The sequence below is a fragment of the Clytia hemisphaerica genome, unplaced genomic scaffold, assembly GCF_902728285.1.
Source record: "Clytia hemisphaerica strain Z4C2 unplaced genomic scaffold, Clytia hemisphaerica genome assembly, whole genome shotgun sequence".
NCBI lineage: Eukaryota > Metazoa > Cnidaria > Hydrozoa > Leptothecata > Clytiidae > Clytia > Clytia hemisphaerica.
The window spans coordinates 1-21041 of NW_027104041.1; the positions used below are offsets into that span (position 1 = coordinate 1).

Here is a 21041-nt window from a genome sequence, read left to right on the forward strand (position 1 = left end):
GCATGGTCCCTTCCGAAATCGGAAACTCTAAATGTTAATTATTCGTATAGGCAATTCTTGCAATTATTATAATGTTAGAAATTAAGTTTTAGAAATTAAGTTTTAGAAATTAGTATACCAGTAACTGTTACAAAAAAAAGTTATAATCATTAAAAACTGTAAAAAATATTATACAAAAACAACTTCAGAACGACCACTGAATACAGTATATAAAACAAAAGTGCGATAATGTATATTGCTTTTCGTGACGTGATGACGGTGAAATTAATTAAAGAGCAGCAATGCCTCCATACGCAGTAAATATATAAACTTCATTAGGATCAACTTTGTTTTTCGCAACAGTGATAACCACATTCTCCAACAAAGGGTAGCTCGACAAATTGACGTAATCGTCAACTCGATATTTGGGGAACCCACACTGGCACGACGCATGGTTAAATGAGGGTAAAACCTGCTCCATTTCGGTAATTCGAACGCTGCAATCTGTTAAATCAAATAAGTCGCTTTCGCAAAAATGTTCGAGCCATGCATACAGAGAGCCGCTTGCTTCCGTAATAGGAGATTCTTCAACCAAATCGTTGACGGATAATTTAATTTTGCTGAAGTCAGCAATAATACTGTTGAAAGTATGCGTTGAACATTCCTTACTGAATGTACCACTAACATCTTTAAACATGCAACAACAATTTTCATCCTTTTCAATGGTGACAGGTCGATCGAGTTTTCTGACGATGGTTGATCCTGGCTTCGGTACATTTGGAACATCAATTTTAGTAGCAGTAGCATGTTGGTGGAAATGTTTCACATTGAGGAAAGAAATCGTTGAAGAATTCATCTCGCGCCTCGTCAGTGTACGTTATACATTGAAATTCTTCTGATTTCAAAGCATACAGATCTAATTCTGATTGAGAATTTGTTTCTTCTGACGATTCAAGCTCTGGTAATTTTTCTGGGTCGGGTGGTAGCTCATTTTTACAGTATTCATAATATCTGTCAATAGCATTGAGAATATATCGTCCATGAAAGTCTCTTGGCTTGTAAGATTTCCACTTGCCAATGTTTGAGAAGTAATCCTCACAATCGTCATAGTCAGAATCAAGGCCAGAGCTGGATTCACCATCGGATTCACCGCCAGATTCTTCATCATCAGATTCTCGACCAAGCCTCGTGACATGTGATCTGATTTCAGATTCTACATCAATGCCTACATCATCTCGATCAAAATGTGTTGACATGAATTTCCTATCAACACTATGGTACAAATCTTCATTTGGATTCTTGTTCGCTTTTCTTTGAGCTACTTTGAAGATGGTACCGTGGACAGGTTCCTCAGCAAATACACCATAAAGAAGATCTCTCAACTGTACAGTTGTTGCAATCCTTGTTTCTCTATCATAATTTACCAAATAGTGTTTATCATTGGGTGCATTTCCGAGTAAACAAATTGAATGCACTGCTGCAACTTTAATGCATCTTTCCAGATTGGCTGTGACAAATTCTCCATTTTGAAATGAGAATTTGGTGAAAACTCCACTGTGGTAGTCAACAGTTGGCATGAATCTACTGGAAAGCACTTTCCGTTTTTCTGTATTCAAAGATGGAAAAACTTCACATAAGCTTTGTAAAGATTTGTCATCCTGCAGGTAGACCATGATCTTATGCCAAACCTCTTGAGAGAAAATGTTGAATGGGTTCGTTATAGGAGCAGATGAGTTGGTGGACAAAGTTGATATTTGTGAATTTGATATGGAATGGTCTTGAGAGATTGGTAATTCCTTTGGCAACACAGGTTCTGAGACAGCGTCAAAATGTTGTGGGTAGTTATACCTCAACGAGAGACTTTTCTCATAACATTCATTTGCTCTCTTATTGTCCTTTTCCATTTCAAATTGCTGTGCTTGGCGAAATAATTGTAAACATTTCTGATAATCATCAATCTCATCTTTGGGAGGGTAGAATCCCAATTTGGCATCCACACGTTCAACCATAATGTCTGTTTTGATGACAAATTTGTAACTTTTGTTTGGTGTGAGTTTACAACCTTCATGGATCAAGTTTTGTTTGAAAATGAGACCACAACCAGTTTCTGGAGACACAGAGAAACAGTCATACCCTGAACGTAAACTTCGATGTCTCTTGATTTCCTCCTTCACAGTACATCCTTTGGTGTCAACAGATGAGTCTTTTGGAACATAAAATTTTGTCTGTCCGCCACGAAAATCATCATTCAAATAAATCAGCATAGTATACAACGATCTCATATCACCATTGGGACAAAATGGAGCATCTCTGTGGGGACCGAAAAACTCTTTCTTTTTTCCACTGTATCTGTTTAGACGCATGGCTTGATTCACACAAGATAACTCCCAATGGCCTCTAGCGGCGTCGAAACCGAATGGATGAATTTGATCACTTTCAAGTTTGTTTATAAACTTCTCAGAAATATTATTCCAAAGAAAATCAGCAAATGTTTCATCAAATAAAACTAGTCGGGAATTGTTTCGTTCCTGTGCGTAACAACAAAGTTGCATGTTTAATGTATTTGCTTTACCAATTATCTCCTCACATTGTGATTCTGTCAAAAGGTTTCGCACCAAATAAATATCACTTGCAATTTCATCAATTTCTATGTCAGGTTTATTATCTGCCATCTTGTCATCAAGAAAACGAAAATCTTTTCCCCAATCAGTTGTACGTAAAGAAGTTTCTGCCAGGAGATATGGTTTTCCTATCATGTCAGGCGTGATGTTATTTCTTATTATGTTTTTCACATTGTTGTACATTTTGGTTTCTTTTATCTAAAATATAAATATACATTATTAAAAAAGACCCAAAGACATTCAAATTCTCTCTTGCAGAAAAAATAAAAGTTAAAATAGTACCTCGAGACCATGCATCCTTTTTCACAAGGCTCGTATTAGGGGAAAGGAAATAAAGCACTTGAAAACATTTTCTATAACTTTATGACTATAAAAATAATCTCTATATAGAACATAACGTGAAAAACAAAATATTGTAACATTAATACTTATCAAAACCACAATTGTTTAGAAGCTAATAATAATTGTTATCAAGGACTGACATCATCTACTTTTTCATGATTTTTGTTTGTGAAGCTTTTCAAGTGGTTTAAAATTATTTTCAAAATTTCAGCACACTTCCTACTATGGTACTGTATGGTGCTTCACAAACTAAGGAAATAGTAGGCCTGATTGGTGTAATTACCGTGCAAATTTGGAACAAAGCAACAAATTTGGACCTAATACCCTATGGATTGATATCAGAAGGGCGGCCCAGAAAAATTCTAAGGGTCGCCCTTATTTTTGGGCTCATTTATTGAAAACCTAGGCTAAAGCCAAAGGGCCCAATTTATATGGAAATTTCAAACTCATTTTAGGCCAAAACGAATCATAGAATCTGAAAGCTCTCTAGAAGAGCTATATAGAAAAACTATATAGAAGACTTTTAAGGGAGTATGGTCGATTTCTGCACTGAACGGGAGTTATTTGGTGAAGAAGTGGTGGTTTCCCCCTCGTTTTGGTCATAAATCGCTTATAAAATGACACTTCTACATCAAATAACTCCAGATAACTCTCGTTCAGTACAGAAATTGGCCATACTTGCTTAAAAGTCTTCTACATAGTTTTTCGAGAAAAAAACACTTCTACCCCTAATGGAGTCAATTCCAAAAAAAGGATGCGTCTATCATTCAAATTTAACAATAGCTTAATAATAGTATATTAATGTGCTCAAAGAGCTGCAATACCAGCATAGCCAGTGTAAATATGAACTTCACCTGGATCGATTTTGTTCTTTGCCACAATTACAACAATAGTATCCAACATAGGATAGCTTGATAAATTGACATAATCATCGATGCGATATCTTGGAAATAAACATTGGCATGCTGCATGATTGAATGATGATAATACGTCTTCCATTTCATTGATATTGACTTTATACATTTCAAAGTCGAACAAATCCTCAGCAAAATGTTTCACCCATTTCAAAAGAGATGCCATGCTTTTTTGGTCAGGAGTACCATAAGCATAGGCAATTTCGTTTTCGATTACAAGCTTTATCTTACTGAAATCAGCAATAACATGATTGAAGGTGTGTGTAGAACAATTTTTACTTAATGAACCACCCACTGCTTTGAAATTACAAATACAGATTTCTCCATCATCCATTATGACTGGTGCATTGGTTTTGCGAATAATTGCTGCACCAGGGCCGGCATAGGAAGATGGTACGTAAATAGGGTAATAATCAGGAGACTCCATTGACGCATAACCACTAAAAAACTCGTGCCATTGATCTTCAGGTTCATTAACAATATCAAAATTACAAGCATTCAGATCATATGGATCTCCTTTTTCTTGGTACGGTAATTCATTTTTGCAATATTCATAATGAGTATCAAATGTTCCAAGGTAATACCTACTGTAATAATCTTTCAAGTAGTATTGTTTGTCACGACAAAAGTTCCAAATATCTCTTTCTGTGAGCTCAGGTTCATCATCACTTTCAGAATCAGTGGAGCTACTATTATCACTCATTGAATCAGATTCAGAGTCAAACTCATTGTTTTCTTGGGAAACACCGATTTCTTCAACCTTAACATCAACATCCTTCACATTCGTTATGTTTACTTGCTTTTCCTCGTCTTCATTTTCAATTAATTCTTCATTTTCAATTAATTCTTCATCTTTATCTTCTTCATCACTATCAAGATCAAAAAACTTCAAACTTGATCTGATCTCAGATTCTATATCAATACCAATATCATCTCGATCAAAATGTGTTGACATAAATTTTCTATCAACACTATGGTACAAATCAGTATTGGGTTTTTTGTCTTTTTCTCTCCGAGCAACAGAGAAAATAGTTCCTTGGACAGGTTCATTGGCAAACACACCATAAAGAAGATCTCTTAACTGAACAGTTGTTGCATTCCTTGTTTCTCTGTCATAATTCACCAAATAGTGTGAATCTTTTGGTGTATTACCAAGCAGGCACATGGAATAAACAGCACAAACTTTAATACAGTTTTCAAGGCAGCCATTTACGAAATGCCCATTATCATACGAGAACTTAGTGTAAATACCACTGTGATGATCAACCATTGGTGTGACTCTTTGAAAAAGAATCCTTCTCTTCTCAATATTCAACAAGGGGAAAAGTTCACACAAACTGTGAATTGATTTATCATTTTGTACCAAAACCATTATTCTGTTCCAAATATTTTGAGGAAAGATGGTAAATGGGTTGGACCGAGAAGGAATGGAGGAGGTTGACGTCATACTTATCTGGGAATCAAATGTATTGGGATCATCAGTGCTAGCTTTGTTTAGTTCATCGGAATTACTAATCAATAAAGATGATGGATAATAATAACGAAATGATAAGCTTTTCTCATAGCATTCATTTGCTTCTTGGTTCTGCCCCCTCATCTCATGTTGTTGGGCTTGACGAAATAACTGTAAACAGTTCTGATAGTCATCAAATTCTTCCTTGGGAGGGCAGAATCCAAGTTTTTTGCTGACACGCTCAACCAAAATATCAGTTTTAATTACAAACTTATATTTACCATCTCCTGAAAGTTTGCATCCCTCGTGAATAAGATTCTGTTTGAAGATAACAACACTTCCTGCTTTTGGAGACACAGTGAAGCTGTCGAAACTGCCTTCCAAACTTCCATGCTTTTCTATTTCCTCTTTGATTGTTAAACCTTTGGTGTCAATAGAGGGGTCTTTTGGTGTGTAAAATTTTGTCTGACCTCCTTCAAAATCATCATTCAAATAAATGAGCATAGTATACAAGGATCTTTTGTCACCATTGGGACAAAATGGAGCATCTCTGTGGGGAGCAAAAAACTCCTTTCTTTTTCCACTGTATCTGTTCAGACGCATTGCTTCATTGACACCAAATATCTCCCAATTGCCTCTAGCAGCATCGAAACCAAATGGATGAATTTTAGAATCTTGTATTTGTGTTTCAAATTTCTCAGAAATATTATCCCAAAGAAAATCAGCAAATTTCTCATCAAACAAAACTAAACGAGAGTTATTTCTTTCTTCGCCATAACAACAATATTGTAGATTCAATTTTTTTGCTTTATCAATGATTGTTGCACATTGGAATTGAGTCAATACATTTTCAACCAAATAAATATCCTTAGCAATTTCATTTACATCAATTTGTGAGCTGTCATCATGATAATAATTGTCAAGAATTTGAAAATCTTTTCCCCAATCAGTTGTACGTAAAGAAGTTTCTGCCAGGAGATATGGTTTTCCAATCATGTCAGGAGTGACATAATTTCTTATTATGTTTTTCACATTATTGTACATTTTTTTCTTGTTGTTTCTAAAATAAAATAAAAAGTTATTAAATACTATAACCAACACTAAAAATTATTACTAATCAAATTGTGTGAATAAACAACTTGATAACTCGAAAGTATTTAGAGGAAAAATTTCTCAGGGGAATTTAAATTCTTTTAATACAGGTTTTGCAAATTTGAAAGATTATTGTATATGGGGTGTGTATGAATATTGGATCATCTTTAAACAATCAAAGTAAATATTTTTAAGTTAAAGTCCATTCCTCTTCAAATGTTCTATGGATTGACAATAATTCAAAATCACTGATATCATCAATCCTTTATTTGCAAGATAAAAAATAATTAAAGCTGCAAAAAGATTTAGGTATTCTATTAAATACTGTATGTTTAGATAAATTCAAAAATATTGAAAATATGAATTATTGTAATTTTTAAATGTATATAATTATTAAATTTCAGTGATATTACCAAAAGTTGTCACAACAAAAGCTTTGTCAGTGTCGCCATCTCTTTTAACAAATGTGACAAATACTCTTTCTATGACAGGATAACTCGACAAATTAACATAATCCTTAATTTTGTAGTCTTTAAACGAGCAACCACATCGATTTCCTCCATAGCGTCCAGGAGAATTTGTATGATGTCGAGATCTGGATTCTTTTTTTTCGTTCTATTGAAAAATACAACATAATCCTTTCTTTCATCAACATATTTAGTGTGGCGTTGATCACAAACATCCTTAAGATCATTATATGTTTGAGAGTGATGCATAAACCTGTTCTTTGAGAAGTTTTCATCATAGAAACCAACAAAGGACAACTTGGTTTCATCAAAATTATACACAAGATGATTGAACTCAACTGTAGAACTGTTTTTACTCAAATCTCCATTTATTTTACCATTGAAGCATAGGCAAGAGTCAGATCTCATAGATATGGATTGATTCAACTTGCGAACCAAGGCAACACTGGGTAGATAATTATGTTTTTCTGAAAGTTGGAAATACTTAAAACGTTCTGGGGATGGAACAAAAATAGATGAACTTAACAAGCTCCAAAAGTTATATTTATCAAAGTAGTCTTTTTTATTGTACACATGTTCAGGTTTTTTTAAATCTGGATGTTTTTGTGTATGTTTACCAAAGAAAAGTCTGTTACGTTCACATGTTTCATAACACTTATCCCAGTAGTTCAAAGAGTCCAACTCATCAAAGTAAGAGAAGAAAGGATAACCAGAATCATCTTCTTCAGGGCAAGATACCTTTGAGCGGATTTCAGATCTAACATCTACACCAATTTCAGCTATTCCTAAATACTTTGCAAGGAAATGCCTATCCATGCTATAAAAGAAATCCTGCCATAGATCTTTACTTGAACTCTGTTGCTTGATCTTGAAAACCATTGTGTCTGGAACTCTCTCAGAATGAAATACAGAATATAAAATATCCTCAAGTGCTTCTTCATGTAATTCTTTTGTTTTCTTGTTGAAACTTACAAGATAGTAATTCTTATCTTTTAAATCGTTCCCAAGCAGTATGGTTGCATAGATTGACAAAACTTTTGCGATCTTCGACTTATTTTCATAAACAAACTTCATGTCTGTAAATGAAAACTTTCCATAAATCCCATTACTTTTTTCAACAGTTGGTATGATTTTCTTTAAAAGAATCTTTTTCATGATAGGGTTTAGACCGGGGAAAGCTTTGCAAAGACTTTTCATTGATTTAGGATCTTCAATATGCCTCATTATTTCGAACCAAATTTCAACCGAAAAAATATTAAATGGGTCACTGTTTGCTTCATGATTCATAATTTCTCCCAATATTGATACAGTCTCTGGACTACACGGAATAGGAGTTTGCGAAAAGTCATAGTCTTCGAAATTAGTTTCAAGTGGTTGTATACCCCTTTGATAAGAGTAGAGAATAGATAGATATTTTTCATAGCATTTGATTGGGCCAGTATTATCAAAGTCTACATCAAATTCCTCATCAGATTCTAACTTCTTGGCTTCACAAAATAGTTCAAGACAACGGTTATAATCATGTTGTTCTGTCGGTGAAAAAATTGGTAATAATGAACAAGTTTCCGTGCCAATACGTTCCATCATTATGTGCATTTGAAGAACATAGCCACCAGTAGATGTGGAAATTGTGTTTTCAAGGTTTTCATCTCTGAAATCATTAATAATTTGCTCATAAATTACATTGTGTTTAAAAATAACAGCATCACCGCTATTTATATTTAGCCCAACATGATGATAACTTGTGTACAAATCACCATGAGAAATTATTTCATCTTGTAAACAAACACCTTTAATTGATTGAGGTGCTTTTGGAATTTGAAATATAAGTTCTGCTTTTTTATTAACAAAGATTAGGCCTGTATAAATAGATCTTTGGTTTCTATTTGATATAAATGGTGCCTCTCTACGTAACAAGGGAAAGTTCTTCCTAAATTTCCCCTCAACTAGAGGGCTAACCAATCTGAACCAATATTGCTTCGTCAACTCCTTTTACTATCCATTCTCCTTCAGAAGTATCAAAACCAAACGGTTGTACATTATTTCTACTTGTTGCCTCGAGAAACTTGGCAGAAAACTTGTTCCAAATAAAATCTGCAAATTTTTCGTCATAGATTACAAAATCATCTTCATTCCTGTGAGGTTGTGAATGATGAAAATTCATTTGATCAATTTTGTTGAATATCTCTTTTTCTTGATTTCTTAGCAATAAATTTGGGACACAGAAAACATCAGATGTCAAATTCCTAAATTCTTTAAATTCATTGCTGGAAGAACCTTCAAGAAATTGAAACTCTTTACCATCAATATGATTTGTTGGGCGTAATGGATTGCTTGCATGGAGATATGGTTTTCCAATCATATCACTACTAACGGTACAATCCTTCCAACTCAACTTTTTTACATTTTTATACATTTTTCTTTTTCTTGGTAAGTCTAAAAACGAGAAAAAAAATAAATTTATAGCAATATAGTGATAGACAAAAAAAGAAGAAATTTATGATAGTGGCAAAAGGCTTTAGGATTCTATTTGAGATTGAGATATTGCTACGAGAAAAAAGGTAATAACAGGAAGCACTTTAATGATTAAATGAACAACATAAAGTAAACTAATTCAAATATAATTCATCGTAAACTAAGATGATGTTTCACAAAGAATTATCATGTTTGATTCGAAAACTAATTTTCTGAAACCTCAGTCAAAATAGTATTTGTGTAGAGGAGTGTCTTGTGTATTTTTTATGCAAGAGCACATGAAAAAGTCGGATATTTGAAATAAAGGTAAAAATTTACAATTTCATAAATATATTATAGAGTTACAATACCACTATAAACTGTGAACATATTAACTTTTGAGGAATCCTCTTTGTGCTGGGCAAAAAATACAATAATTTTACTCAACATCGGGTAGTTTGATAAAGTCACATAATCATCAATCTGGTAATCTGGAGTGCAGCATTGACATGCAGCATGGTTGAATGGTTTTATGACGTCTGACATAGGGCATATGTTTACACTAAAAGTTTTATAGTCATAATCATCACAAGGACAAAAATATTCTGCCCAAGCCTTTAGTTTTCTTGAGAAAAAATCATCAATAGTAATGGGGAAAACCTTCAGCTTAATTTTACTGAAATCTGCAACTAAATGGTTAAACACGTGGCTAGAGCAGTTTTTACTGTGCTTACCTCCCAAATGTCGAAACATAAAACAAGTACAATAGCCATCTTCTTTTGAAATCTTTGTAGGTTCATTCATTTTTCTAATAATAGCTGCACCTGGAAAACAATCTTTCTGTATTGTAATGTTTTCATCGACCAATTTTTGCTTCTCAATCTTTTGAAATGAGAAGTCTTCACCATCAGAATCATCATATATATTACTTCTCCAAACAACACTTTCTTTATCACGATCTTTATAGCAGTCAAGATCTCCCTTATTGCATTCAACCTGATCATCTGGATAAAAACCATCATCTTCAGAATAAGTTATGAGTTTGAAATCTCTAGCTCCTTTCTCATAAAGTTCATCATGTGGTTCATCACGAGGAAGCTCATTTTTACAATATTCATAATAGCGATCATAGGAATTCAGCATATTCCTCACTTCCAGATCCCTGACAGCTAGTGGTAAGTCTACAAAGAGGTTATCTCTATCTTCTCCATCTCCTGTTTCAGACAAAATTGTAATCTTTGATCTAAATTCAGATTGCATATCTATCCCAATATCATCTCGATCAAAGTACTTTGCCATGTAATTTCTATCAACACTGTGATACAAATCTTTATTTGGATCTTTTTCCTTTTTTCTTTGCGCAACTTTGAAGATGGTACCGTGGACAGGTTCCTCAGCAAATACACCATAAAGAAGATCTCTTAACTGAACAGTTGTTGCACTCCTTGTTTCTCTATCATAATTCACCAAATAGTGTTTATCATTGGGTGAATTTCCGAGTAAACACATTGAATACACTGCTGCAACTTTGGCAAATTCGTTCATATTGTTGTTCACAAAGTTTACATTTTGAGATATTGAAAAATTTGTATAAACACCACTACTGTAAATAGTCTCAGGAACAACTCTATCAAAGAATAGCTTTTTCTTCTCAGACTTCAAGAAGGTAAACACTTTACAGAGATTGTTCAAAGACTTGATGTCAACAATATATTTCATTATTTTAAGCCAAATCTCTTTCGAAAAAATGTTTGGTAAAGACAAATTTTCAATAGCCTCCATTGAATTATTATCCTTGTCAGGGGCTGCAACATCTGAAAAATCCCTATGTTGCCTGGGTAAGTTTTCCTCAAATTGTTCTTCCTTAGGGTAATTATATCGAATAGACAAGCTCTTTTCATAGCAGTCATTAGCTCTTGCTGTATTTTCAGCTAATTCACATTGCTGAGCTTCTCGAAATAATTGAAGACATTCAAAATAGTCTTGAAGTTCTGCCACAGGTGGAGAAAATCCAAGTTTAACAGGGCGCTCAACCATAATATCAGTTTTAATAATATATTTATAATTGGTACTTTCTGAATGTAAAGGGTAACCGTGATGCAGAATATTTTGTTTGAAGATCAAACATGTACCTGTTTGTGGTTTAATGGAGATGTGGTCAAATCCATGAAAAATATTACCATGAAGTTGAATTTCTTTACTGATTGTTTGACCTTTGGTATCAGTTGAAATGTTTTTTGGAAAATGTAAAATTGTTTGACCTCCTTCAAAATCATCATTCAAATAGATAAGCATAGTATACAAAGATCTTTTATCACCATTAGGACAGAATGGAGCATCTCTGTGCGGACCAAAAAATTCCTTATTTTTCCCACTGTATCTGTTTAAACGCATGGCTTGATTGATTCCAGATAATTTCCAATTGCCTCTTGAAGCATCAAAACCAAAAGGATGAACTGGATTATCTCCTAATTTATCTACAAATTGTTCTGACAAATTTTTCCAAAGAAAGTCAGCAAAGTTCTCATCAAACAAAACTAGACGAGAATTATTTCTTTCTTCGCCATAACAACATAGTTGAAAATTTAATTTCTCTGCCTTTGTTATTATTTCTTTACACTGACTTTTTGACAAAAGATTCTTGCAAGAAAATACACTAGGGTGAATCTCATCCAATATTCTGTTATTGAAAACAGTGTTTCCAAGTTCAGTGTTATCGAGGAATTGAAAGTGTTCTCCCCAATCAGTTGTACGTAAAGATGTTTCTGCTAGGAGGTACGGTTTGCCGATCATGTCAGGAAAAACATTGTTGTGGTGTATACTTTTGATATTATTATACATTATTTTAATTACTTTCTCCTCCTAGAAAAGATTAATTCACTTTAATAAGAGTGAGAATCAGCTAACTTTTGCCTTAACAAGCAACACACTGAATGGACATACCTGATGAAATCAAACCATGCTAAATTCTGGGTATAAACATAGAAAGTCCTTTCCACCATGTATAGATAACTCAAGAAAATCTAATGAAGCAATTTTGACAAAAGCCCAACATTTTTGAGGATTACAAACAACTATGCATCATTCTGTAAAATATCAGAAAAAAAATTGAGAAGATTGTTAATAAAATCCAAGAAACCATCCTATTCTATACAGTTTTTTGCCTAAATTTACACCAAGAAATTTTATTGGGCTCCGCCAGATTTTAACTACTACAATTTTGCAAAAAATCTGAAAAAATTAAAGTGTGATTAAATTGTTATCGTAACTTGGTCTAATGTCGACACCCCTCCTCTAATTCCGACACCCTTTTTATCATCTGAAATTTATAGAAAGGTTGAAACTGTTTTTCTTTGCTTAGTGGTCAGAGAAGAATAATCCTTTTTCAATCAGTGATTCAAGCTTTCATATTATTCCTTTCTCTAAAGAAGGGTGTCGGAATTAGACGAGGGATGTCGATATTAGACCAACTTACAGTATATAATTACTTCTTCAAATTATTAATTTTCTTTTAAAATGCTTTAAAAATACATTTGGTTGTTATTATGAGATGGTGAAAGTTTGACTGATAAACTTGGTTGAAGTATCAAAACAAACTTGTTGTCAAAGGGATTTAAACAGTAAGTGAAAATACAGTCCAGAAATCAACTATCCCAAGTTTTGACCAATCGTCCCAGTTAGAGCAGTTGACGGTTCTCGCATGGTAGGGTAGAGCTGTAAGTGGAGCTGTAAGCAGAGCTGCGTAGTTCATTTGTTTTGAAATTTTGCTGCTTTGGTTGGTCAGGTCAGTCAGGTCAGTCATTTGATGGCTATGCAAGTTTCCCTCCACTGATGCAAGTTACCCGACTTTACGGAGTGTAGCATGCAGTATTGTCGACACACAGACTTGACTTCTAGATTGAACTATTATAAAAACTATTAATTCCTTTCTCCGACAGTATAGACTTAAACTTGTATATCAAGATTACAAAATTTCGAGTACGGGCTGATTTTACTTTTGTTTTGAGTGGTTTCATTTTCGATTTCAAGCCAACATCTTAGCAACGGGGTGCTCGCCCATAGTTACAGGGGTTTGTGCAAAAAACTAAACAAAGAAAATTTTCCAAATTCCCCATTTCAATTAATGCAATGAAAAATGAAACTTTTCTATGTTTCAATTTTTTGCACCTATTCTTCAAAATGAAAATATTAAAGATTTAAAGTTCTTCTTTTCTTCAATGATTTTTTACGACACTTTGTTGACAATCTAACTCTCACATCAAATTCCCGCTTTCTTCAGTAAATTGAAGATGAGAAAAAACCTAAGCCACGGTTCACGGATTGAAACAAATACATGAAGGGTGGGATTTCACAGCCGCCCGTCGTGCAAGGCACTGATAGGCCACGGGTGCCAAATAGAAGGGCCGTTTGAAATGCGGGGGCGATTTGCACTAAATCTGTACCGCCCCGTCCGAAATCATTTTTTGTATATATCTCATTAAGGTTAAGTGTTAATGATTTTTTTCTTTTTTCATCAGATACAGCTTGGTAATGGTACACTTGCTGCAAAATTTCATGTTTTAACTGTCTATCATTAGTCTGCAAAATCATAAATCTTGTGTCAATTTTTCCTCGTTTTGGCAATTTTTAGCAAAAAAGTGCTTCAGTTTTATGGTAGCACTTTCTTTCCAGGAAGGTATTTGACCTGGAATTTAGATTTTTCATATAGGCAATTTATTCATGTGTTTTTCTACAAAAAAAGTGTTTTGAAACCTTTTTTCCATCTTGCTCTAGCAGTGATTTTCTATTTACGTCCATTTTGACACCGAAATGTGTCCCGTCCGAAATCATTGCACATTGCCCCTATTTTAAGCAGTGATCAATTCAAAGCACTTTTTCTCTGTGAGACGGAAAATTTCTTGATAAAGATATTTAGGTATACAGTGACACCCACAGGCCCCACCATGGTTGGGGCCGAGGGCCAGAAAATTTTCAGATATTTTACCCCCCAGAGGTTGGCTAGAAAGGCACTAAAATGTGTTAATTAAAACAATTCAGAATGTTCTTAAAATGCCTATCATACAGTTTTAATACGAGATTTCTTTCTGATGGAATTATTCTAGATAATAAAATCACTATTTCTCGCTAAATAACCATTTCTGACTGAGATGGAAAAATTTGACAACAATTTCTGTGAGACGGAAATCCGTCTGAGACGGAAGAACTTTGATCACTGTTTGAGAGTGTTTATTGAAGGTTTTTTAAGTTTGAGAGTAAGCTCAATCTGTATGTGTTTGAAAACCTGTCAAAAAGTATGATTTTACCATTAGGTTACCATTCTATAGGTCCCAGTGCATTGGTGAATGGAAGTGACACCAAAAAATGTCCCGTCCGAAATTACAATAAGATTGACAATATTTCTGAAATTCTGCAGGGTAGAAAGATTTGAATGGCTGAATATTGTAATCTAGGATAGAGCATATTTTAATTGAGTAAATTTAAGATTCAAAGCTCTTCAGATTTGATTCCAGGGGTACTAGAAAAAATGTCCCGCCCGAAATCATTTGTCCTGTCCGAAATCATAACTTTTCAAATATATATGTTTCAATTTGTAATAAAATGAATGTTTAACATTCAGTAAGTTATTAGCAAGACCTAGTGGTAAGAAAAATGTTCAAACAGGCCAATTGAAATAAGTTTTTATACCTTTATTTTAACCTTGAAAATAGGAATTGATTTCGGACGGGACAATTTTCCTGTAGAAATAGGTATTGTATTAAAGCCACTACTGGAAGAAAAAGAGTGGAAGATTCTCAAGTATTTTCTATTTGGAATAGTAGTATATTTACTTGTATACTTACTGATAATATGTAGAAAGAAAAAGGTTAGCAAAACTTGAAATAAAACAGAATTTTATGAAAATGATTTCGGACGGGACAGGAAAAATTTAGTGCAAATCACCCTGAAAAAAGATGAAAAAGGTGATATAGATTTTTAAGATCTATTCTAATTTGAGGAAGGCCTTTATATGAACAATTTCAGGCTGTTCTACAGCTTCCTTACTTCCTCAATACATTTTTCTGATGTATTCTAGCCTTTAGTTTTGCAAATTTTGTCCGTCCGAAATCATTTTCGATATCTACATGCCAATCAAAAGAATGCAACAAAAAAAGGATTTCACCTAAGTTTAGTGATACTTAAATATCACCTGTTACAACCCTTATAATATGTGATACTCTCTCCAGTGCAAGTTAGTTTTGATTTTTTTTACCACAAAATTACCATTTTCATACGCTCTAACAGCTCCATGAGCCCCTATATCTTTATTATTAGGCCTTAAAAGGTGGTGTCAAGGTACATTTACATGAAATATAGGCTATAGACTGTCATAGAAAAGTAGAGTTATGTTTAAAAAATGAACTTTATTTTTCATGATTTTGGACGGGACACGGTACCGTGAGTGGTCCTAAATCCGACAGCCCTGCCTAAATCCGACCCCCCAAATAACTGCTATGAAAAAAAATTCTATATTTACAAACATTCCCTCTCCAAGTTGAACAATAAACTATTGCAAGAAATCTCAAAACAAAACATCTTATGACTAACTTGTCAGCATTGTATTGTTGTAAAGGAAAAGATAAAAGAGGTAAGACTAGCCTAGTTTCTAATCCTGATATAGGAGTTTAAGTTTAGACTGTTCGACCAACACACTCTTCAACACGGAATTCACTTCAAGCAACACACATACTACACCACCAAATGGGCTATTCCATTTTTAAACCATACAGGGGTATTGACGAACTTTTCCAGGGACTTCCAGGGGGTCAGAGCCTTGATTTTCCAGGGGGCTTTTGTTCGGGTGCATGTCACTAGTCCGACACTTTCTAGTCCGACAGTAAAATAGTCCGAATCTATAAGATATATTTACAATTTAGAAGTTTTTTTTCCGACGTCACTTTTGTCCGAAAAACGAAAGATTTTAGAGTGTCGATGTTGAATAAGGGTTTTTCACTGAGATAATATTAATATGTTCTTTTTGGCGGCATTTTGACATAATTAGAAACAAAGGAACAATCAAATTTGCGTAAAGATAATTTATAACAAAAAGAATGCACCGCCTTTAAGAGTCCCTTTTTGCTTGTTCAGAATTATGCTATAAGGATTCTAAAACACAAACTTTTAATTTCATTGGAGAAGTGTACGAATGACAAAGATCAAAGGAATCCATCTCCCGGACCTCTCAAACCTCCCACAGCTAAAAAGTCATTAGAGAAGTGTACAGAGATCAACAGAATTATCTCCCGGACCTCCCAAACCTCCCAAACCTCCCATAGCCAAAAAACCACTGGAGAAGTGTACAGAGATCAAAGGAATCCATCTCCCGGACCTCCCAAACCTCCCACAGCTAAAAAGTCACTGGAGAAGTGTATTAAAAATAACTTGGTTAGGTATTCGGAATTAGGGATTAGGGATTCGCAATTAGGGATTAGGGATTCAAACTTTGATTGAATTTTTTAAAAGACATAATTAACTTACGACTTTCAAATAAAAGGAATATGGTAGAAAACATTCCCAAGTTTCATTTCCACCAAAAATGGTCGCTCTCCATCGCACTGTTCGAGCTGTAAAAATGGCAGACTGACGAATTAGGGATTCGCGAAATCGTCACCGAGTGAACAACTCGGCCTTGTGTGGAGAAGAGCAGACTTCTGTTGAACTTTTAAATATTGGAATACGGTTAGGATTATTCTAAGGTCTCATTTCCACCAAAAATGATTGCTCTCCATCACAGTGTTCGAGCTGTATAAATGGCAGACTGACGAATTAGGGATTCACAAAATCGTCACCGAGTGAACAACTCGGCCTTGTGTGGAGGAGAGCAGACTTCTGTTGAACTTTTAAATATTGGAATACGGTTAGGATTATTCTAAGGTCTCATTTCCACCAAAAATGGTTGCTCTCCATCGCAATGTTTGAGCTGTAAAAATGGCAGACTGACGAATTAGGGATTCGCAAAATCGTCACCGAGTTAACAACTCGGCCTTGTGTGGAGGAGAGCGGACTTCTGTTGAACTTTTAAATATTGGAATACGGTTAGGATTATTCTAAGGTCTCATTTCCATCAAAAATGGTTGCCCTCCATCGCAGTGTTTGAGCTGTAAAAATGGCAAACTGACGAATTAGGGATTCGCAAAATCGTCACCGAGTGAACAACTCGGCCTTGTGTGGAGAAGAGCAGACTTCTGTTGAACTTTTAAATATTGGAATACGGTTAGGATTATTCTAAGGTCTCATTTCCAACAAAAATGATTGCTCTCCATAGCAGTGTTCGAGCTGTAAAAATGGCAGACTGACGAATTAGGGATTCACAAAATCGTCACCGAGTTAACAACTCGGCCTTGTGTGGAGGAGAGCGGACTTCTGTTGAGCTTTTAAATATTGGAATACGGTTAGGATTATTCTAAGGTTTCATTTCCACCAAAAAGTGTTGCTCTCCATCGCAGGGTTCGAGCTGTAAAAATGGCAGACTGACGAAATAGGGATTCGCGAAATCGTCACCGAGTGAACAAGGCCGAGTTGTTAACTCGGTGACGATTTTGCGAATCCCTAATTCGTCAGTCTGCCATTTTTACAGCTCGAACCCTGCGATGGAGAGCAACAATTTTTGGTGGAAATGAGACCTTAGAATAATCCTAACCGTATTCCAATATTTAAAAGTTCAACAGAAGTCCGCTCTCCTCCACACAAGGCCGAGTTGTTAACTCGGTGACGATTTCGCGAATCCCTAATTCGTCAGTCTGCCATTTTTACAGCTCGAACATTGCGATGGAGAGCAACCATTTTTGGTGGAAATGAGACCTTAGAATAATCCTAACCGTATTCCAATATTTAAAAGTTCAACAGAAGTCTGCTCTCCTCCACACAAGGCCGAGTTGTTCACTCGGTGACGATTTTGCGAATTCCTAATTCGTCAGTCTGCCATTTTTACAGCTCGAACACTGTGATGGAGAGCAATCATTTTTGGTGGAAATGAGACCTTATAATAATCCTAACCGTATTCCAATATTTAAAAGTTCAACAGAAGTCTGCTCTTCTCCACACAAGGCCGAGTTGTTCACTCGGTGACGATTTTGCGAATCCCTAATTCGTCAGTCTGCCATTTTTACAGCTCGAACAGTGCGATGGAGAGCGACCATTTTTGGTGGAAATGAAACTTGGGAATGTTTTCTACCATATTCCTTTTATTTGAAAGTCGTAAGTTAATTATGTCTTTTAAAAAATTCAATCAAAGTTTGAATCCCTAATCCCTAATTGCGAATCCCTAATCCCTAATTCCGAATACCTAACCAAGTTATTTTTAATGAGAAGTGTACAAAGATTAAAACTTCTCCTGTGTACACTTCTCTAATGACTTTTTAGCTTCGGGAGGTTTGGGAGGCCTGGGAGATAGATTAAATTAACAAAAAGTTTCTTCAAAAGTTTGAAATCCAGGCGACCAATTAGAATAGATGTACAATGTTCTTTTAGCTACAAACCTGCCAGTCCACTATGCAGCAGTAAGCAGTATGCAGTAACGTGTGATGAACACTTTTCTTGATTCTCATAGACAGATAGATAGACCCTGCCTATCCCAAGCTTTAAACTCCAGAGAATTAACACAGATTAAAAAAAGGCAAAGCTTGGCAGGCCAAACTAAAAACAATTGAATATAAAGCTAGTTAAAAAAAGTGCAAACTCATCACTTTCCGACTTTCTTTCTTGCATTTCTTGCACCATCATCCTTTTTGAAATCTAAAAGCATTATGTTTTGTGAATAATTGCGCGTATCTCGTTATTTTGGTAAAGCATATATGATTATACGACCAAACTGATTATATATACCTGATTAAATTAAATTACACAGCTTGACGGTGCAGGCAGGGGCAAGAAGGACAAAATGCTGGCAGCCATTTTCCTCTTGGCGATTGCTTCTTCGTAAAAGCGAATAACACAAACATTTTTTTCGGATCCGGCATTCTGCATTCAGGAATAGTCACCAGTCAAGAACAGCATTGTCACTATATAATACTTAGATTACCATCCAAAAATTTCAAACTCCAGAAAACCCCAGATCAAAGATAGAAATATACAAAATCTACTCTCGCCCGTACGAAGAAGTCAATACTAACTAAAGCCACACAGTCGGGTTTAGTCTAAAACGATTGCTAATATGCTAATATCCCGGCATAATATAATATTGCATACTATTGTATGTAGTTACATCACGGAGTGTTTTTTTCAGGATTGTGTAATATGATAAATAGGGAAGCGTGTATTACAGCTGTAATATAATTTAAGTATGGAAGTGTATATTTAAGTCGATTCCGACTGTAAGCAAAGCAAAGGGAAATTCATAATGAACACGGTGATCATCAAAAGAAAAGAAAACCAAAGAGTTGCTTTGCATGTAACCGTTCAAACTGTTGCCTAAAACAACCTGGTCTAAAGTATATTTAAGTTTATGAATTAGTGTTATATGGTATGGTTTTCATTATTCTATGTCAATCTACTACCATCGTTTTTGTATAAGTTTCCCGCCATTTTTCGCACTATATACTAAGTTAAGATTTTGTCACTTTTCTAAAATCTTTCCGATATTTTTCCCCAGGCTAACCGACATGAGATTGGAAAAGGTTTGCTTCTAAAGGTAAAGGTTTGTTTTTAAAGGTACGGAAAATCCTGTGCTTACTCATCATACAAAACTGCCTATCTTTCTCCGAACACTGAGGCTTATTAACTACCCGAAATCCTGGTCTTTTTCTGCTAGAAAAGTGGCTAAGGAATGTTAGTGTGTATCCGGAAATTGGACTTTTATTCAAAACGACGGTGCAGTCAGTGTTTTTTTTTTTATAAAGTCAGAAGTCCCAACAGTCTAGCTTAACTCCTTAGTTAGTAGTTATATATATCAAGCTTTACGGGTTTGGAGTGCGGCCGATTTTATTTATTCTACTATGGCGCGCAAAGCGCCAATAAATATATTGTCCAACGAAACTATGTCTTTAAACCGATCCTCTCGTTAAAGAAACTATGTTTCATTCGGGATACTATCCCGGAAAAAGAACGAAGTTCATTTCAGAGAAACTATCTCATTTAAAACGAAACAGCTCAGTTAAAAAGAAACTAGCATATTATTATAACTGAAAGATCTCAGCGTCGGAAACTTACGTCCAGTAAATACGGTTTTATAAAAAAGCCGAGAAAGGAAGAGTTGTAACTCGGGCTTGGAAGAAAAAAGGCGTGCTTTTCTCTGATGTAGCCAAAAAGTCAAAATTTTCATTCAGTCATTCAGTCACGTGGGTCGCGATACTGTCTGGTCCGTAGTTTACCTAAATTGGTTACTGAAGAATCACCTGTCCGCTCGAGGCCAGGTGGGGGGGGGTACATATGCAAAATGGGTGCTGGGTATGTGCTCGAGCCCCCGAGGGGGTACTTAGGCAAATTGTACAGTATATGCCGCCCTTAAGCGCTAAGGGTACCTTTTTTGGACTTCTAAAGTCCCACTAAGCGTCGGGGAAAAAAAGGAAAAATTTCAACTTTTTACTCCCTGAAAGATCGAAATTTGATCAAAATTGGTCAAATTTGTCCCGGAAAGGGTCGTAAAATTCCCAATATTTTCCTTTATTTTTAGTCCCGGTAAGGGTCCAAAATTTGAAAGTCAGGCAGCACCCCCCGTCAGCTCGCAACCCTAGTACCTCCGGGC

General features: G+C 35.1%; 1 protein-coding gene across 1 annotated transcript; it reads right to left on the bottom strand.

Annotated features, from left to right (window-relative positions):
* Nucleotides 1-3021: 3021 nt before the first annotated feature.
* On the bottom strand, nucleotides 3022-6393 carry LOC136811806 (uncharacterized). The gene has a single exon (XM_067068433.1). The coding sequence runs from the start codon at nucleotides 6351-6353 to the stop codon at nucleotides 3750-3752; it is 2604 nt and encodes an 867-aa protein (XP_066924534.1). The 5' UTR covers nucleotides 6354-6393; the 3' UTR covers nucleotides 3022-3749.
* Between the last annotated feature and the right edge of the window lie 14648 nt (nucleotides 6394-21041).

What these genes read in the sequence shown, in the direction of transcription:
- LOC136811806 (XM_067068433.1), bottom strand. Translation starts at nt 6,353, where the DNA reads ATGTACAATAATGTGAAAAACATAATAAGAAATTATGTCACTCCTGAC.